Raw genomic sequence first — 20,514 nt, forward strand, 5'->3', positions numbered from 1 at the left:
GCTTTCATTATCTTTTAAAAACCAGACCCAATAGGAACAGTTTTGAAGGTCACATAAATTGTTTATCAAAAAATATAGAAACTTAACCAGTAAGTTAATATACAGTCATTTAATCGCTTCATTAAATTTTTGTTCATTATTATTTCAGTTTCACGGCTTGTAATATCTCCAGCATCAAGAAAGGAAGTTATGCAGTGGTTGAAATTATGAGCCAATAGTTATTTATTGGTAGTTATTTACAGTTGAACATTCACACAGTATTCAGTAGCATCGCTAGGTAATAGAGGTTACAAATGAAAGCTGTAGAACTGGATTTGCCATTTATTAGCTGTTTCACATTGGGAAGGTACTTTGTTTTTGAGTTTTTCTCATCTGCAATATAAATTTGAGGCATCAGATGGATTTGTGAACAGTGTTTTTAAATTTTAGTCTGGTATTAAAATGTCTCTTGACAAATATGGTTTATTAATAGTTGTAAATACATTTCTATATTAAAACTTATATGTATAAAAATTCTTCCAAAGCTAGCTGTATCTGTAGAGGTGAATCTGGGGGTTCGGGGGTGCGTGGTGTGTGGAATCTCTGTCTATTCCGGGATCAGTGGGTTTATGTGAAGTCTGCATGTAGGCAAGCATGTCTGTTTGTGGATGGATGTATAGGGGTAGATGTGCTTACCGATGACCCTCCCTGTGTATATGTATTGTGCTTGCACGTATGTGTTTTCTTTGTGCATGTTTGTGTGCATGTGTTGAATGAAGAGCAGTTTGTTCATCAGGGTTTGCTTACTGACACTTTAAAGAAAAACAGGAAAACAACAGTGATTATTCATATTTGTAGGAAGGCAGAAGTTTAAAATTTTTATTTTTAGAAGTTTGAGATTTTTGTTGAGGGATATAATATATAAAATTTATATGTAGAGGGATATAATATATAAAATTTACTTTTAACTAGACTATAGACCTTTCTTTTGGGACATGTGATCTTTATAAACATTAAAGTTTGTCGTATATTTCCCATTTTATAAAGAAGAGATTAACAGCTTGAGATTCATGATTTTTCAAACTATATTTTCAGAAAAAGTACTTGAGTTAATATCTTCAGTGATTGTTTTAGGGAAGGAGTTATCTCAGTTCAGCCTTTGTCACCTTTTCCATTCCCATTTGTCTGTAATTTTTGTAAGATTTGTCTCCTTGTGAGTTAACTTCATTCTTCAGTCAGTATAGAATGGTGATGAAGAGAGCAGAATGTGGAATTCCACTTACTGAGTCCAAACACTTGTTTACCACTTAACAATGTGACTTTTAGCAATATATTTTTTTAACCTTTCTACCTGTATTTCTTCACCTTTAAAATAATAATAATAGTACCTATCTCATGTGCTTTTCTTGAAAAATAAATGAGATAATTCATATAAAAGCAAGTAGCAGAGTGCCTTCTACAATGCTAGTACTCAGTAAATAATTAGATAGGCAAATTTTAATGATGCTTTTTTATTGTTAATTGACACAGTCATCAAACTGGCCTATACTTACTCTTAATAATTGCTGGAAAGAATATGTTATTAGGCAGAATGTGCATCATCAGAGCATTTTCAGCATGTTGAATTATAATTTGTTTAAAATTGTATTACTGGCATTTGGCAAAGGATAAATTTCTATTATAGGAATATCCCTTTACATAAAGAGGGTGTGTTCTAATGTCCGTTGTTAGAAATGTCATTAGCAGAAATAGACATCATAGTTGTGTATTTGCAGAGGTCTTCTATTTTCCGGTAGCTCATTCCTCTTTGCCATGCAAGGCAGGAAGCATAGCTCCCCAGCCCTCTTGAATAATCAGCATGATTTCCTCTTCTGTTAGTACTATTTCCTACTAAGAACCTTAGAACCTAATTACAGCCTTGGGCATGTCATTCATTTCTGCATCCAGGTAACTGAATTAAGAATTTTTGCCTCATTTGAGTCAGGTTACTGCTTTCTGCTCTTCAGCTGTTACCTTGAGTGACTTAGTATTGAGGATATAAGCACTTCCCCCAGAAAATCTTCTGTGGTCAAGGCTACTATGTGAAAATAAAAGAACACCCTTCACCCCCAGCAATGGAAGGAGAGTTCCAGTTGTTTCACGTCTTAGTCATCATTTGGTTTTGTCATCTTTTAAGTTTAGACCTTATGATGGGTGTTAATTTATATTTCCCTCATTAGAATGATGTTGACCACCTTTTTTATGCATATTGACCATTTGGATATTCTCTTTGGCTAAGTACCTGTTCAAGTCTTTTGCCTACTATTAGACTTTTTCTTACTGCTTTGTAGGTGTTCTTTACATATTGTGGATATGAATTCTTTGTTGGGTATATGTGTTGTAAATATATTTTCCCAGTGTATGATGTGCCTTTTTATTCTAATGGTATCTCTGTCTTCTTTTTCAAAGATGAAAAGAATTATAGCTATTACTTTTGGTTCCTGTTAAAAAGGATTTTAGCTTTAGTCACCTTGTCCTGGGCAGGTACTACCCTATAGGTCACCTTTGTGTGAATTAGATAAAAGCACCCCCTCTAAGTAGATGTAGCCCCATTAGCATAAGATTTTTTTTTTTAAAGGGCAGTGTCTTTTAGTGAAGGAAAAGGCTTCTTTCAGGTAGCCTGAGTATTCTGCTAAGGCTACAAGCTTGCTGAGTAGAGCTTGGTCTAGCCTGGATTTACCCCTCAGTCTGGTGCCTTAATGCTTGCTCAGCACTCAAACCGCAAACCAAAGATGGCACCCTAGGGCAGGTTATCTTTAAATATTCAGAGTTTCTAACTATTGAATACAGATTATTACAGTTTATGGATTGAATTTTCTTTTTTCAAAAGGTTGTTCTTAAGTTGTGGGGAGCTAACTTCCAAAATTAATTTCCTAGTTTTGAGTTGGTTATGGCTTAAAAGTTTAGTTATCAGTTAGATGTCTCACACCCAGGATATATTTTTCCCACTGAAACACTGTTCTGTGGAATCTTGGTTATAAACCAACATATAGTAGTGGGATAGAGAGACCTTAACCACTGTGTGTAATGGGTGGTCTTTCTGTAGCAAATATTGTTCAGCAGTCTGCCTTAGGGCAGGAGTGGCATACTTCCCACATTGTCCTAACATTAGAAATAAGAATTACTTTACTTTCCAGCTACCTCTGATGGTTATGCTTGTATCGTGGTGCAGTGGTACCTGTGGATAAGAAGGGTGAACTGAGGACACCAGGTCTCTTGCTAGTGATAATCTATAACATTTTTCCTGGTTTTAGGCTTGCTCCTTCTCTTTTTTTCTTCCCAAAGCCCCCAAATCCTGCTTCCTTTCTCACTGCCATCCCTTAGTCCTTTAAGTTAAGATTTCCCATTTCCCTGCTCTGTGGTGGAATAGAATTCATTCTGAGAAAGATTTCTGTCTTCTTCAGTCCTTGAGGCAAAAGTGCACAACCAGTGTTTTGAGGATAAGGGTTTTGGTTTTGTATTATTTATTTATTTATTTATTTATTCAAATGTTAACAGTAGTGGGGGAAATAATCAGGACAAAAATAGCAAGTAAAGAGATGATGTTACTAAGTTTTCAAAAAATGTGTTTCTGATTCTCAGATGTTAAGTAAGGCCAGTTTCTGTTTTTTCTTCATTTAATTGCATAAATGCTTTAATCTTCTCTTGGTGACTATGCTAATTACTCTCTCTATAGTTATTATTTATTCTTTGTGACCCAGGATCACTTACTTATTTCCTACCTTTTCATGGTTTTGTTCTGTTTTTTTTTTTTGTTTTTTGTTTTTTTGTTTGTTTGTTTGTTTTTGTTTGTTTTTTTTTTTTTTTAAACAGTCTCACACTGTCGCCCAGGTTGGAGTGCAGTGGTGGGATCTTGGCTCACTGCAACCTCCCCCTCCCAGGTTCAAGCAATTCTTTTGCCTCAGCCTCCCAAGTAGCTGGGATTACAGGCCCACACGACCACGTCTGGCTAATTTTTGTATTTTTTTTTTTTTTTTTTTTTTTTAGCAGAGATGCAGTTTCGCCATGTTGGCCAGGCTGGTCTTGAACTGCTGATCCACCTGCCTCAGCCTCCCAGAGTGCTGGGATTACAGGTGTGAGCCACTGCACCCAGCTGACTTATTCCCTAACTAATGTTTTAAAACCTTGGAGCTAGTGTAGTTGGGACCCATTTCAAGTTTAAATTAGGCATCTCACATACTTCTTGACTAGAATTTGAAATATGCCAAGTATATAATATACATTTAGAAAGATGGACTTTTACCCTAATTCCCACGGGATTGTAAACAAGAGCATAACTATGTTATATTCCAAAGAAGGTCTGTCTTTGGAATTCACAGTACATGTGAAAAGCTATAGGATTATATTATTTAGGTTGGTAATCTAAGTGAACTAAGGTTTGTAGCATAATGTAGGCTTTTTGTATTCAGGGGTTTGTTAAATCGGCTTAGAACAAAATTTTCTGGCTTATTTTGACATCTCAGAGGCCTTGAAAAAATAGATTGACTAATATTTATCAATTTTAAGATTTTATGTTTAAATATTTTTTTAAATGAGTAAGTACAGATTATATTATTAATCTCTAGGCATTCTGAGCTCTTTCATATAAGCTCTTTGCAGTTTTGCTTTTATACCTCTGTCCTGACTAAATGAATTGTACAATTTGAAATCCTATTTCTTTTTTATCATAGAGAATTATCTGTCTTGAGTTATATTGATTACCTACAAATTTTGATTCATTTTCTTGTAAAAATTAATGTTCCCTGCAAGAAAATTATGTCAGTTCAATAGAGAGGAAGGCACACAAATATTCACATAATCTTATTTGTGTATCTTTTGCAAGCACATTTTATGAAAGATCCATAAGCTACATAGAGCTTTAAAAAACTTAAAAGGATCTAAAGATCTCACCATAAAAGAAAGGATATAAATTCTTCCTTGTTTGGGTGCTTTATTTTCTTCTATATTGTTTTCTATTAACCACAGGTAAACATTAGTTTTCTCAGTGACCTATATACTTTTACCCTTGAGCATTTATAGGCTTTAATACTAATTTTCTATTGCCATGGTTATTCAAGGTAAATATTTAGATAATTTTGTAATACATTATATCTTTGTTGTATCTCTCTGGGCTCATTGTAGATGTTCAGGGAATAATTATTAATTGATTAACATCATCTTTTCTACAAGGAAAATAATACCAATATTAAATGACTACCCCCAATTTGTTAATGGTTTCCTTTAAAATACTCAGGATTTTTTTTACATGACCTAAAATATGTAAGTAGTTTAATGAATTCCAGGTCATATTATAGTAATGACTTTTCTGTGAAACCAGGGAAGTGTGGCCCTTCCTTTTAGGAGAATATACCCTAAATTATATTCGTTTTTAAAGGTTTTATGATTACAGAGTAATATATATAGTAATATATTAAATATTAATAAGTTACTAAATAGCTTTGATTCTCCACAACACCATGGGATTTACAATTTTAAAGTGTTTAGTAATTGGTAAACCAGATCCATTTTGTTTATGTAGGACAGGAACTTAGAAACTAATGTGGTGCATATGTTTAGAGATCAGGTTTAACTTTAATCAGTAGGCATTTGAAATATTATTTTTCATCTTATAAAAGGTTTTCAAAAAGGATATTTCTGGTGTTACAAAGGTAAAATCTGAAATAATCTGGGGAAATGTAATTAGCATATTTACCAGTAACACTATTCAAATTTGTAAAAGTGAAGCATTTGTAGCATATATTTACTTCTCATTTTTAATAATCTTAATCCTAAAAACTTGCAAGAGTAAATCATTGTGGTGAAATATTGTCTCTTCTTAGAAACTTGAAAATGTTTTAATCAGTACCCCAAAACTGAAGAAATAAATACAAAAATTTGGTATTCACTTTTATTCTCTTCTTGCTTCTCTTTCCCTGTCCCCAAAGCAGATCGCCAAACTGAGGCAGCAACTACAACGCAGTAAACAGAGTAGTCGTCACAGTAAGGAGAAAGATCGCCAGTCACCTCTTCATGGCAACCATATAACAATCAGTCACACTCAGGTAGGCTAACTTCTTGTCCAGATTTGAATAATTACTTTTAGTTCATTAAGGAAGGGAATTCATCATTTCAGCATTTAAAAAAACCCATAAATATTTAGCTCTACTAAATTACTAGTTTGTTAAATTGTTATAAAAAGATTGTTAGAAAGCAGCCGGGCGGCCGGCCTTGGTGGCTCACGCCTGTAATCCCAGCACTTTGGGAGGCCGAGGCGGGCGGATCACGAAGTCAGGAGATCAAGACCATCCTGGCTAACAGGGTGAAACCCTGTCTCTACTGAAAAAACACAAAAAAAATTAGCCGGGCGTGGTGCCGGGCGCCTGTAGTCCCAGCTACTCGGGAGGCTGAGGCAGCAGAATGGTATGAACCCGGGAGGCGGAGCTTGCAGTGAGCCAAGATCGCGCCGCTGCACTTCAGCCTGGGCGACAGAGCGAGACTCCGTCTCAAAAAAAAAAAGGCCAAGGCAGGTGGATCACTTGAGGTCAGGAGTTCGAAACCAGCCTGGCCAACATAGTGAAACCCCATCTCTACTAAAAATACAAAAAAATTAGCCAGACTGGTGGTGGGTTCCTGTAATCCCAGCTATTCGGAGGCTGAGGCAGGAGACTCACTTGAACCCGGGAGGCAGAGGTTGCAGTGAGCTGAAATCATGCCACTGCACTCCAGCCTGGGTGACAGAGCGAGAATCCATCTCAATGGTTAGCCTTCTCTTAATAACAGATAAAACAGAGGATGGTGGTGTCAAGGATGATACTGACCTGGATTGAAATCTTTACTTCCTTCATTTATTGAGCAACTATGCACATTATCTCATTTAATCTTCCTAACAGTTCCTTTACCCATCTTTCTCTGTGTCTCTATGTATCTTATCCCTATTTTACATATGAAGAAATTGAGGATTAACATTTTTATTTTCCCCTAGAAGTAAATACTAACATATCCCATGGAAGAAAATAGTAGTGTAACAGAAGAAACCCAAGCAGTATATCAAAACAAACCCCAATTAGGGTTTGTTTCACAAAGATAAGGATGATTCAACATTGGGAAATATGTTAATTTAGTTCATTGCATCAGAAAACCAAAGTAGAAAAGACAGTTGATTTTTTAGATGCTGAATTACGCTTGATAAAAACTTAGTATCTTGTGATTAAAAGAATAAATAACCTCTTACTAAACTAAAAATAGGATATTTCATAATGTGACTAACTGCAAATACAGTAAAATCCTAACAATAAAATATTAGTAGCATAATTGTTAAAAAGTCAAGGATGTCTATAATTATTGATATTATTTGCTAGTGATTTAGAGGTTCTAGAACAGGGCAGTAAGATAAAGAATTATCACTACTTACATATTATATATTTAGAAAATCAAAGTGAATTAACTAGACTATTAAAACTAATGATAGGATAGGTAAAATGAAAAATACTGACAATACCAAGTGTTGATGAGGATGTGGAACAACCAGAACAGCCACACATTCTGGTGGGAACACAAAAAGGTACAACTACTTTGGCAAACATTTTGTCATTTTCTTAAGAAGTTAAACATATGCTGACCGTTCAACCTAGAATTTTCACCCTTTGATATCAATCCATGAGAAATAAAAGCATATGTCCACACAAACACTTGTACATGAATCTTCTCAGAGGCGTTGTGCATAATACTAAAAAAAAATGGAAACAGACAAACATCTGTCAAGTTGTGAGTGGATAAACACTTCATATATCCATGCATCCATGCAATACTGTAGGCAGTAAAATGGAAGGAACTACTGATACAGGGAATAACATAGTTGAATCTCAAAAACATCATGCTAAGTGAAAGAAATCAGGAGCAAAAGGCTACATACTGTATGATTTGTTATATTAAATTCTCAAAAAGGCAACATTATCGAAACAAAGTTTTAGGGATGCGGATTGACCACAGAGAGGCCCTAGGGAAATTTTTTGGATGATAGAGGGTTCTAAAAGTGACTATACTAACAAAGCTCAACAAACTGCATACTTAAAATGGGAGAATTTTATTGTATGCTGATTATACCTCATTAAAGCTGTAAAACAAACTGGCAAGTCTGAGGCATTTGAAGTGAAAATTCTTATATGCCTTCCTTTTTCTTCTTAATCTGATACAATTAACATATTGTTTGTTTCAAGCAGTTTTTCTCTAGGAGTCCAGTGCGCTTACACTAGATCACTTGACTGAACAAAGAATGCTTACACAATTGTTCAAATTTACATTGAATTTTTACCATGTGGTTATTCTTAAAAATTATTATCCTTTGCTATACATACTGGAATATTTGTAGGTGGAATATGAAGTCTAGAATGTACTTTAAAATATTCCAAAAACCAAAAAAGCGTGTTCACATGAAACAAGTTGGTAAATGTTGATAATTTTTGAAGCTGGATTATGTGTACCTGGGGGTTTATTGTGTTACTCTGTTGAATTATGTTTATGATTGGAATTTTCCGTAATGAAAAGGGGAAAACTGAAACTAGATGACTAGATAAAGTATAAACATAACCAAATTCAGTTTCCTCTTATACTAGTAATGTTTCAAAATATGATGAAAAATACAAAATGCCTGGAATCAAACTTAAAAGAAATATGTAAACTATACATCTTTGAGAACATGAAATATAAGACACATAAATGGGAAGTCTTAACACATTAATAGATGGGAAGATTCAGTATTTTTCAAATAGCAATTTACCTGAAATTAATATACAAATTGTTTTGCATTCCAGTGCAAATTTAAAAGGAATTGTTTTTATTACTTGAAAAATTGTCTTCAAAGGCCAATGAGAAAGCAGGGCCCATTAATAGAAAAGAAAATTTGAAAAGACTTTTCCTACAAGATATGAAAATGTAATATAAAATTATAGCAATTAAGTGGCACTCTGCCTAGGGATTATCAGATAGTAGCTCCAAGAAATCAAATACAGAATCCGTAAAGAAATGGTGGGGCAATTGGATTACTGTGTGGGGGAAATAATACTGAGACTTTACACCATACACAAAAATAAATCATGATAGGTTAAGTATTTAAATGTGAAAAACTGTAAAAATCCAGAAAGAAAAATATTTGATAAAAGTTGATTACCTATTTGATAAAATACAGTTAACTCTTCAACAACAATGGGGGTTGGGGCATTGACCCTCATGCAGTTGAAAATTTGTTTATAACTTTTGGGTTCCCAAAAACTTAACCTACTAACAGCGTACTGTTGCACAGAAGCCTTGCCGATAACGTAAAATAGTCGCTTAACATATTTTGTATGTTTCACGTATTATATACTATATTCTTTAATAAAGTAACCTAGAGAAAAGAAATGGTCATTAATAAAAGCATAAGGAAGAAAAAATATGTTCAGTGTTCATTAAGTGGAAGTGAATCATCATAAAGGTCTTCCTCCCCATTGTCTTCACTTTGAGTAGGCTGAGGAGGAGAACAAAGAGGAGAGGTTGGTTTTGCTGTCTCAGGGTGGCAGAGGTGGAAGAAAATCTGTATGTAAGTCGACCCACACAGGTCAAACCAATGTTGTTCAAGGGTCAACAGTATTTGAAAAAATACTGATAGTAATATATGAAAAAGAGTTAAAACCTCAATATGATAAAAGTTCATGCATCAATAAGAGACAAAAGACACTGATGAGCAGCAACTCACAGTTGGCAAGAATACACCATTGTATGGGAAATATTATTAGTGTGCTAACCAATGATTAGCAGTCTACCTTATCACAGATCATGTATGTCAACTGGATTCAGTGTAAGATAGAGGTCATTTGTTTTAATTTTTACCTTATTAATCTTTATTTTTCTTATTTCTTTCTTGTTGTATAAATCCTTAAGTATCAAAAAGCTTGTCTTACACTTTTTCCTTAACAACTATTAGTGGTAGTTAATTTTTGAGAACTCCTGCCAAGGACTTTTGAAAACGGGCTTTAAATTGTTAAGTGAGTTGTTGAACTTAGCATAATACTGTTGCCACATTACTTAATAATCCAACAGATTTTCTGAAATAGTTGACAAGATGGAAATGCCAAATACTAGAAGGTAATTGTCACCGTACAGAAAACAAACATCTTGTAAACATACTCATACAGAGCTATACAGTAGACTTACATGATATATTTAAGTTACGTGACTTCAACTATGCTGTTCCCGTGAAATAGAAAAAGGAAAACAATGTAAATAATGCAGAAGATTCTGCCATTCTACTGAACAAGTATATACATTATACAGGTATACCTTTATACTTACATAAAGGGATTTGAAAGGATTATTTTGACTATGTAATTTTCATTTTACTTTCTTACTTCAGAACCTAAATTTCTATATGTGCACCTGAATTTTATTGTATTTGAAAGGTCAGAAATAACTCCGTTCATTGAGTTTCAATTTTAATATTTACCATACTCTTTAGTTCTTGATTGCTTTGACCACAAATAATTTGATACCACCTTTATCTTATCTCATTTAATATTTACCATACTCTTTAGTTCTTGATTGCTTTGACCACAAATAATTTGATACCACCTTTATCTTATCTCATAGGCTACTGGATCAAGGTCAGTTCCTATGCCACTGTCAAATATATCAGTGCCAAAATCATCTGTTTCACGTGTGCCCTGCAATGTAGAAGGAATAAGTCCTGAATTAGAAAAGGTATTCATTAAAGAAAATAATGGGAAGGAAGAAGTATCCAAGGTAAGGTTACATGGGATATTTGAATCCTTTTTTTCTCTGGTATAACGAACTGTCTGAAAAGTACTTTCTTGGTAACAGCTTTAAGATATAATTCACATACCATCCAGTTTACTCATTTAGTGTACAATTCAGTGGTTTTTAACAGATTCAGAGTTATACAACTGTCACCACAATCAATTTTACAGCATTTTCATCACCCCAAAAAGAAACATTTTATCCTTTCACAGTGGTCTCTCATTTCCCTGTAATACTCTTGGCCCTAGGCAGTCACTAATCTGTTGATGGATTTTTTGCTGGTTGTTCTAGATGTTTCATATCAATGGAATCATACAACGTGGCCTTCTTAACTGGATTTTTTTTAACTTAGCATAGTGTTTTTAAGGTTCACCCATGTTTAGCCTGTTATCAGTGACTTCCTTTTTATGGCCAAATATTAATCAGTTATATGGATTTTATTTATTCGGTCATCAATTAATGGAAATTTGGATTGTTTTACTTTTTGGCTATTGTGAATAATGCTTCTATAAACATTTGTATACAAGGTTTTGTGTGAACATACTGTTTGCATTTCTCTTGGGTATATACTTAGGGTTGGAATTGCTAACATGGTAACTCTATGTTTAACTTTTTGAGGAACTGCCAGACTCTTTTCCAAAGTGTCTGCATTGTTGTATATTCCTACTAGTGTATAAGAATTCCAATTTCTCTGCATCCTCACCAACACTTGTAATTATCTGTCCTTTTTTAATTATAGCAATCTTAGTGGATGTGAAGTGATATATCATTGTGGTGTTAATTTGCATTTCGTAATGGCTGAAGATGTTAAGCATCTTTTCATGTGCTAGTGGTCTTTTTTTTTTGAGGTGGAGTCTCGCTCTTTCACCCAGGCTGGAGTGCAGTGGCGTGATCTCGGCTCACTGCAAGCTCCACCTCCTGGGTTCACGCCATTCTCCTGCCTCAGCCTCCCGAGTAGCTGGGACTACAGGTGCTCGCCACCACACCTGGCTAATTTTTTTGTATTTTTAGTAGAGACGGGGTTTTGCCATGTTAGCCAGGATGGTCTGGATCTCCTGACCTCGTGATCCGCCCACCTCGGCCTCCCAAAGTGCTGGGATTACAGGCGTGAGCCACTGCACCCAGCCTTTAGTGGTCATTTGTATATCCTCATTGGAGAAATGTTTATTTAGATCTTTCGCCCCATTTTAAAATTGGCGGTGAAATTGCTAGGTCATAGCATTTGTACATTTAAAATCTTGATGAATATTGCCAGAATTACCCTCCCAAAAGGTTGTACTATTTTACTCTCCTTCGACATTTCATATTAAGTTTATAATTTTATATATATTACAACATCAAGGAACTCTTTGGACATCATGGCATCTCTGTTTACCATTGAACTCTTTTTTTTTTTTTTTTTTTTTTTTGAGACAGGGTCTTGTTCTGTTGCCTAGGCTGGAGTGCAATGGCACCATCTCGGCTCACTGTAACCTCCTCCTCCCAGGTTCAAGTGGTTCTCCCGCCTCAGCCTCCTGAGTAGCTGGGATTACAGGCACACACCACCATGCCCAGCTAATTTTTGTATTTTTAGTGGAGACAGGGTTTTACCATGTTGACCAGGCTGGTCTCGAACTCCTCACCTCAAGTGATCCGCCCACCTCGGCCTCCCAACGTGCTTGGATTACAGGCATGAGCCACTGCGCCCAGCCCATTAAACTGTTTTCTTTATACATTAAGTGAAGTTTAAGAACAGTCATGTAAAGATGTAAACTTTGGGTCTAATTTTTAGAGGATGAGATAATTCACATATTTGCTGATTCCTTAAAAACATCCTTAAAAAGCAAAACTATACTAAAATAAAAAACTTGGTAAAGTACTTCTGCTTTTAATAAGCCATACTTCAATTGTAGCCATATCAGAATTATTCTGGGATAAGCTACAAACTTATAAGATAATTTTTAGAAGTTTTAGATTTATGATTAAGTGTACCTCAAAGTTTTAATTAAAATATCACCATGAACTGGCCAGTAGCCAAAAAAGAAGGAAAATTGTCTGGTTAACTATGTCAATATTCCAACATAGTTAACCAGACAATTTGTTCACTTTTTTTGTTTATAAAACAAACTGATAGATAATTAAAAATTATCTTTAGAGTAGAATAGTTATTGTTGTGAAGTTGGTATAGTTTTTGTTTAGCAGCATGCTGTAGACAAATGAAGTTTTTAACTTTTAGGTTCAAGGGTACACGTGCAGGTTTCTTACATAGGTAAATTGTATGTCACTGGAATTTGGTGTACAGATTATTTCACCACCCAGGTAATAAGCATACTACCTGATAAGGTAGTTTTTCAATCCTCACCCTACTCCCATCCTCTACCCTCAAGTAGGCCCTGATATCTGTTGTTCCCTTCTTTGTATCTATATGTACTCAATGTTTACTTTCCATTTGTAAGTGACAATATGTATAGTATTTGGTTTTTTGTTCCTGTGTTAGTTTACTTAGGATAATGGCCTTTAGCACCATCCATGTTGCTGCAAAGGACATGGTCTTACTCTTTTTATGGCTGCATAGTATTCCATGGTATATATGTACCACATTTTCTTTATCCAGTCTACCACTGATGGGCATTTAGGTTGATTCTGTATGTTTGTTATTGTAAACAGTGCTGTCATGAACATATGCACGCATGTGTCTTTATGGTAGAGCAATTTATATTTCTTTGGGTATATACTCAATAATGGGATTGCTGAGTTGAATGGTAATTCTGCTTTGAGTTGAGAAATCACCACAGTGCTTTCCACAGTGGCTAAACTTACTTACATTCCCACCAGCGGTGTATAAGCATTCCCTTTTCTCCACAAACTTGCCAACATCTGTTTTTTTGACTTTTTTTTTTTTTTTTTTTGTTAATGGAGTCTCCCTCTGTTGCCCAGGTTGGAGTGCAATGGCGTGATCTTGGCTTACTGCAACTTCTGCCTCCCAGGTCCAAGCGATTCTCCTGCCTCAGCCTCCAAAATGGCCGGGACTGCAGGTGCATGCTGCCATGCCCGACTAACTTTTTGTATTTTTTTTTTCTAGTAGAGACAGGGTTTCATCGTGTTGCCCAGGCTGGTCTCGAACTCCTGAGCTCAGGCAATCCACCCACCTCAGCCTCCCAAAGTGCTGGGATTACAGGTGTGAGCCACCGCACCTAGCCTGTTTTTTGACTTTTTAATAACCATTCTAACTGATGTGAGATGGTATCTCATTGTGGTTTTGACTTGCATTTTTGTAATGTGGAGCATTTTTTCATATGCTTGTTGGCCACATGTATATCTTTCTTTTGAAAAGTGTCTGTGCATGTGATTTGCCTACCACTTTTCTTCTTCTTTTTTTTTTTTTTTTTTTTGAGACAGGGTCTTGCTCCATTGCCCAGGCTGGAGTATAGCGGCACAGTCATGGCTTACTGTGGCCTCAATCCCTCAGGCCCAAATGATCCTTCCACCTCAGCCTCCTGAGTAGCTGGGACTACAGTCCTGTCCCACCACAGCCAGCTGATTTTTTTTTTAATTTTAGTACATGCAAGGTCTTGCTAATTTGCCCAGGCTTGCCTCAAACTCCAGAGCTCAAGAATCCTCTTGCCTTGGCCTCCCAAAGTGCTGGGATTATAATTATAGGCATGAGACATCATACCTGGCCATTTGCCCACTTTTTAATGGGATTCTTTGGTTTTTGCTTGTTCATTTGTTTTCATTTCTTAGATTCTGGATATTAGACCTTTGTCAGATATATAGTTTGCAAACATTTTCTCCCATTATGTAGGTTGTCTGTGTACTCTGCTGTTGAAATCTATTGTTGTGCAGAAGCTCTTTAGTTTAATTAGGTCCCATTTGTCAATTTTTGTTTTTGTTGCAGTTGCTTTTGGCATCTTTATTATGAAATCTTTGCCAGGTCCTGTGTCCAGAATGGTAATTCCTGGGTTATCTTCTGGTGTTTTTATAGTTTCACGTTTTATATTTAAGTCTTTGATCCATCTTGAATTTATTTTTGTATATGGTGTGAGGAAGGTATCCAGTTTCAGTCTTCTGCATATGGCTAGCCAATTATCCCAGTGCCGTTTATTGAATAGGGAGTACTTTCCCCATTGCTTATTTTTCTCGACTTTGTCAAAGAACAGATGGTTATAGGTGTGCAGTATTATTTCTGGGCTCTCTCTTCTGTTCCATTGGTCTATATGTCTGCTTTTGTACCAGTACCATGTTTTGGTTACTGTGTCCTTGTAATATAGTATGAAGTCAGGTCATGTGATGCCTCTAGCTGTGTTCTTCTTGCCTAGGACTACCTTGGCTGTTCAAGCTCCTTTTTGGTTCTATATGAATTTTAAAATAGATTTTTCTGATTCTGTGAGGAACATCATTGGAAGTTTGATGGGAACAGCATTGAATCTGGAAATTGCTTTGGACAGTATGGCTTTTATTTTTACTTTTTTGGAGACAGAGTCTTGCTGCTCTGTCGCCAGGCTGAAGTGCAGTGGCATGGTCTCGGCTCACTGCAACCTCCACCTCCCAGGTTCCAATGATTCCCCTGCCACAGCCTCCCGAGCAGCTGGCACTACAAGCGTGTGCCACCATGCCCAGCTAATTTTTTGTGTTTTTTTTGTATTTTAGTAGAGACGGGGTTTCACTGTGTTGGCCAGGATGGTCTCGATCTCCTGATCGCGTGATCTGCCCACCTTGGCCCCCCTAAAGTGCTGGGATTATGAGCGTGAGCCACCGCGCCTGGCCAGTGTGGCCATTTTAACAATATTTATACTTCCTATTTATGAGCATGGAATGTTTTTCTTTCTGATACTGTCATTTCTAATTTCATTGAGCAGTGGTTTGTAATTCTCATTCTAGAGATCTTTCCCTTCCTTGGATAGCTGTATTCCTAAGCTATTGTGAATGTGATTGTGTTCTTTATTTGTCTCTCAGCTTCGATATTGTTAGTATATAGAAACACTACTGATTTTTGTATGTTTTGTTTCTTAAAACTTTGCTGAAGTTGTTTATCAGATCAAGGAGCTTTTGGGCAGAGACTATGGGATTTTCTAGGTATAGAATCATATTGTCTAAAACCAGGGATCATGTGCCTTTACTCTTCCTATTTGTGGCTGTCTTTTACTTCTTTCTCTTGCCTCATTGCTCCAGCCAGGACTTCCAGTACTATGTTGAACAGGAGTGATGAGAGGGCATTCTTGTTTCATTACAGTTTTCAAGGGAATGCTTCCAGTTTTGGCCCATTCAGTATGACGTTGGCTGTGGGTTTTTCTTGGATGGCTCTTCTTATCTTGAAGTATGTTCCTTCAGTGCCTAGTTGGAGGTTTTTAACATGAAGGGATGTTGGATTTTATTGAAAGCCGTTTCTGTATCAATTAAAATAATTATGTGGTTTCCGTTTTTAGTTCTATTTGATGAATCACATTTATTGATATGCATATGTTGAACCAACATTGCATCCCAGGGATAAAGTCTGCTTAGTCATGGTGGATTCACTTTTTGATCTGCTGCTGGATTTGGCTTGCTAGTATTTTGTTGAGGATTTTTGCATCTATTTTTATCAAGGATATTCACCTGAAGTTTTTGTTGTCATCGTCATGTCTCTGCCAAGTTTTAGTATCAGGATGATGTTATCCTTATAGAATTAGTTAAGGAGAAGTCCCTCCCCCTCAGTTTTTTTGAATAGTTTCAGTAGGAATGGTACTAGCTCCTCTTTATACATCTAGTAGAATTTGGCTGTGGATCCATGTGGTTCAGGGCTTTTTCTGGTTGGTAGGCTTTTTATTTTTGACTCAATTTCAGAACCATTATTGTTCCATTCAGGGATTCTCACTTCCTGGTTCAGTCTTGGGAGTTTGTATGTTTCCAGGAATTTACCTGTTTTTTTCTGTATTTTCTAGCTTGTATGCATAGAGGTGTTCATAGTAGTCTCTGAGGGTTTTTTAATATTTCTGTGGAGTCAATGGTACTGTCCCCTTTGTCATTTCTGATTTTGTTTATTTGGATCTTTTTTTCTTTATTAGTCTAGCTAGCAGTCTCTCTCACTTATTCTTTCAAAGAATTAATGCAGGGATTCGTTAATCTTTTATGGTTTTTTGCATCTCAGTTTCTTTCAGGTCAGCTCTGATTTTATTTTTGTTATTTCTTGTCTTCTGCTAGCTTTGGAGTTAGTTTGCTCTTGTTTGTCTAGTCCCTCTAGATGTGATGTTAGTTTGTTATCTGAGATCGGATTTTTATGTGGACCTTTAGAGCTTGTAAATTTCCCTCTTAACACTGCTTTAGCTGTGTCCCATAGAATCTAGTATGTTGTATCTTTAGTCCCATAGTTTCAAAGAATTTCTTGATTTCTGCCTTAATTTCATGGTTTACCCAAATGCCATTCAGGAGCAGGTTGTTTAATTTCCATGTAATTATATGGTTTTCAGCAATTTTCTTAGTATTGATTTCAATTTTTATTGTACTGTGGTCCAAGAGTGTGGTTGGCATGATTTCAGTTTTTTTGAATTTGTAGAGGATTGTTTTATGTCCATTCGTGTGCTTGTTTTTATATTATGTGCCATGTGGTAATGAGAAGAATGTATATTCTATTGTTTTGGGTTGAAGAGTTCTGTAGATGTCTGTTCAGTTCATTTGGTCAAGTGTTGAGTTCAGGTCCTGAACATCTCCATTAATTTTCTACCTCAGTGATCTGGCTAATACTGGCAGTCGGGTGTTGAAGTCTCCCACTGTTATTTTGTGGACATCGAAGTCTCTTTGTAAGTCTCTAAGAACTTGCTTTATGAATCTGGGTGCCCCTGTGTTGGGTGCATATATATTTAGGATAGTTAGGTCTTCCTGTTGCAATGAATCCTTTACCATTATATACTGACTTTGTCTTTTTTGATACTTGTTGGTATAAAGTCTGTTTTGTCTGAAATTAGAATAGCAATCTTGCTTTTTTTTCAGTTTTCCATTTGGTTGGTAGATTTTTCTCCATCCCTTTATTTTGACCGCATGGGTGTCTTTGCATGTGAGCCTGGTCTCTTAAAGACGCCTACTGTTTAGTCTTGCTTCTTTATGCAGCTTGCCAGTTTGCACCTTTTAATTAGGACATTCAATCCATTTACATTCAAGGTTAATATTGATATGTACATGATCCTTCATTGTGTTGTTAGCTGGTTACTATGCAGACTTAATTGTGTAGTTGCTTTATAGTGTCACTGTTCTGTGTACTTAATTGTGTTTTTGTAGTGGCTGATAACGTTCTTTCCTTTCCAGATTTAGCAGTCCTTTCAGGACCTCTTGTAAGGCAGGTCTGGTAGTAATGAATTCTCTTACCATTTGCTTGTCTGAAAAGGATCTTATTTGTCCTGTGCTTATGTAGCTTAGTTTGACTAGATAGCCACTTCTCACTTGGAATAGGCTCCAATCTCTTTTGGCTTGCCAGATTTCTGCTGAAAGGTCTGCTGTTGGCCTCATGGGGTTCCCTTTGTAGGTGACCTGCCTATTCTCTCCAGCTGCCTTTAACATTTTTTCTTTCATTCCAACCTTGGAGAATCTGATGATTATGTATCTTGGGAATGGTCCTCTTGTGTAGTATTTTGCAGGGGTTCTCTGCATTTCCTGAATTTGAATGTTGGCCTCTTTAGTGAGGGTGGGGAAGTTTTCATGGACGGTATCCTGAAATATGGTTTCTAAGTTGCTTGCTTTCTCCTCATCATTTTTAGGGATGCCAGTGCATCGTGGATTTAGTCTCTTTACATAGTATTTCTCAGAGGCTTTGTTCATTCTTTTTTATTCTTTTTAAAAAAAATTGTGGCTAGGCACGGTGGCTCATGCCTATAATCCTAGCACTTTGGGAGGCCAAGGCAGGATCACCTGAGGTCAGAAGTTCAAGACCAACCTGGCCAACGTGGTGAAACCCCATCTCTACTAAAAATACAAAACATTAGCCAGTCATCGTGGTGGGCACCTGTAATCCCAGCTACTCAGGAGGCTGAGGCAGGAGAATCTCTTGAACCCAGGAGGCGGAGGTTGCAGTGAGCCAAGATTGTGCCATTGCACTCCATCCTGGCAACAAGAGCAAAACTCCATCTCAGAAAAGAAAAAAAAAATTTCGTCTTAGTTCAGAGAACCAGTCTTCAAGCTCTGAGATTCTTTCTTTCCTCAGCTTGGTCTATTCTGCTATTAATATTTGGGATTGCATTATGAAAGTCTCATAGTGTGTTTTTCAACTCTCTGATCAGTTTGGTTCCTTCTTACAATGGCCATTTCATCAATCAGCTCCTGTATTATTTTATGGTAATCATTAGATTCCTTGGATTGGGTTTTTGCTTTCTTCTGAATCTTGATGACCTTCATTTCTATATTCTGAATTCTTTCTGTCAGTCATTTCAGCCATTCCAACCTGTTTAAGAACCTTTGTTGGGTAACTAATGTGGTCAGTGGGAGGAAAGAAGACACTGTGGCTTTCTGAGTTGCCAGAGTTCTTGCACTGGTTCTTTCTCACCTGTGTGGGCTGATGTTCCTTCAACCGTGGTATAATTTGTACAGTCGGTTGACTTTTCGGGATGTTTTTAGAGTCTGAGGCATTGTACAAGGTTTTTATTTGTAGCTGACTTATTGTCCTTAGTTTCACAGGAGGGTTTATTAACTAAGTATTTTCAGTATTGAAGTTTGCACTCTGATTGAAGTTTGATGGCTCTTAAGCGTAATGGCCAGTAGGTAAGCTCTTGCTCAGCCACGTGGCTCTTCTGTATTTCCTCACTATTGCAGCTGTGCTCCCTGTCAGTGCTCTGAAAGTGTGGGCTCCTCTCCTACTCAAGTGCTGGCTGCAGATCTTGGCTTGGCACTCCCAGGCTGCAGCCCTGCGGTGAGCTAAGGCTTTATGTTCTCTCCCAGCTTGGAGGCAGCAGGGGAAGGGACCTTGGCAGTGGCTATGGCAGAGGGCCTTTCCCTTGTCTCTGGGGTCCACCCCAGAGAAATAGCAGAACTGCTGCCAGTCAGTGTGATTGGCTTTGAGTAGGACAGCTGCGTTGTGGGCTCAAGCCGGGGGGAGACAGACTGACCTCTTCTTAGGGCAGTGGCAGCTTGCTGGAAGTGTGGTTAAAGCACTCTGGGTCTTTGCTCCTTTCCTAGTACAAGGGTAGCAAGGGCAGTACCACTGCAGTGGCAGTGGCAGAGGGGCTTTCGGTTGCCTCTGGGAGCTCCACTTCAGAAACACAGATCCATTGCTACTGGGATGTTCAGCCAGGGGGTGGGGCAGCTGTGCTGCTGGCCTGAGCCGGGAGCCCCACCGGGTGAAAGGTGGGGTGCCGAGGGCTCACAGGGAGGACATGGGCTCCTCTCTGTATGGTGAGTATGTCATGCTAGCAGTGCAAGTAAAGCCCTCAGCCTCTCTGTTTCTTCTCTACTCCAAGGGCAGCAGGGGCAGAACTCTAAATGAAGTTTTCATTTGCATAGTTTCAGATTTCGGCCTTCACTTGTTTGGTATAGAAAATATTGATACATTTTGAATCTCACCTGATTTTACCTTCCTTCATTTCCCCTATTGACAGTTTTTCTAAAATCTCTGAAATGACAATGATCAGAGTAAGAGCAATAGACACAATAAATAGTGAAAATAAATTATAAATAAATTAACAGCATATTGGTTCTTTTCCCTAGCATTGCAGTCCTGTGTGTTTAATAACAACAAATATTTTCAATTATATAACTTAATATAGAGAATTTTACTTGTTAACCTCACTT

At 36.9% G+C, this 20,514-nt stretch overlaps 1 protein-coding gene across 5 annotated transcripts in view; it reads left to right on the forward strand.

Annotated features, from left to right (window-relative positions):
* Window positions 1-20,514, forward strand: part of GLCCI1 (glucocorticoid induced 1) — a 119,873-nt gene that overhangs the window by 80,259 nt on the left and 19,100 nt on the right. For 3 of the 5 annotated variants that reach the window (XM_031012841.3, XM_055347209.1, XM_055347208.1), the window contains exons 4-5: window positions 5,943-6,059; window positions 10,618-10,770. In XM_031012841.3, the coding sequence (XP_030868701.2) occupies window positions 5,943-6,059; window positions 10,618-10,770 (270 nt within the window). The remainder of the gene's footprint in view (window positions 1-5,942; window positions 6,060-10,617; window positions 10,771-20,514) is intronic. The other 2 variants (XM_031012842.2, XM_055347210.1) reach the window with 1 other exon arrangement.

This window comes from Gorilla gorilla, chromosome 6 (assembly GCF_029281585.2).
Source record: "Gorilla gorilla gorilla isolate KB3781 chromosome 6, NHGRI_mGorGor1-v2.1_pri, whole genome shotgun sequence".
Classification (NCBI taxonomy): Eukaryota; Metazoa; Chordata; class Mammalia; order Primates; family Hominidae; genus Gorilla; species Gorilla gorilla.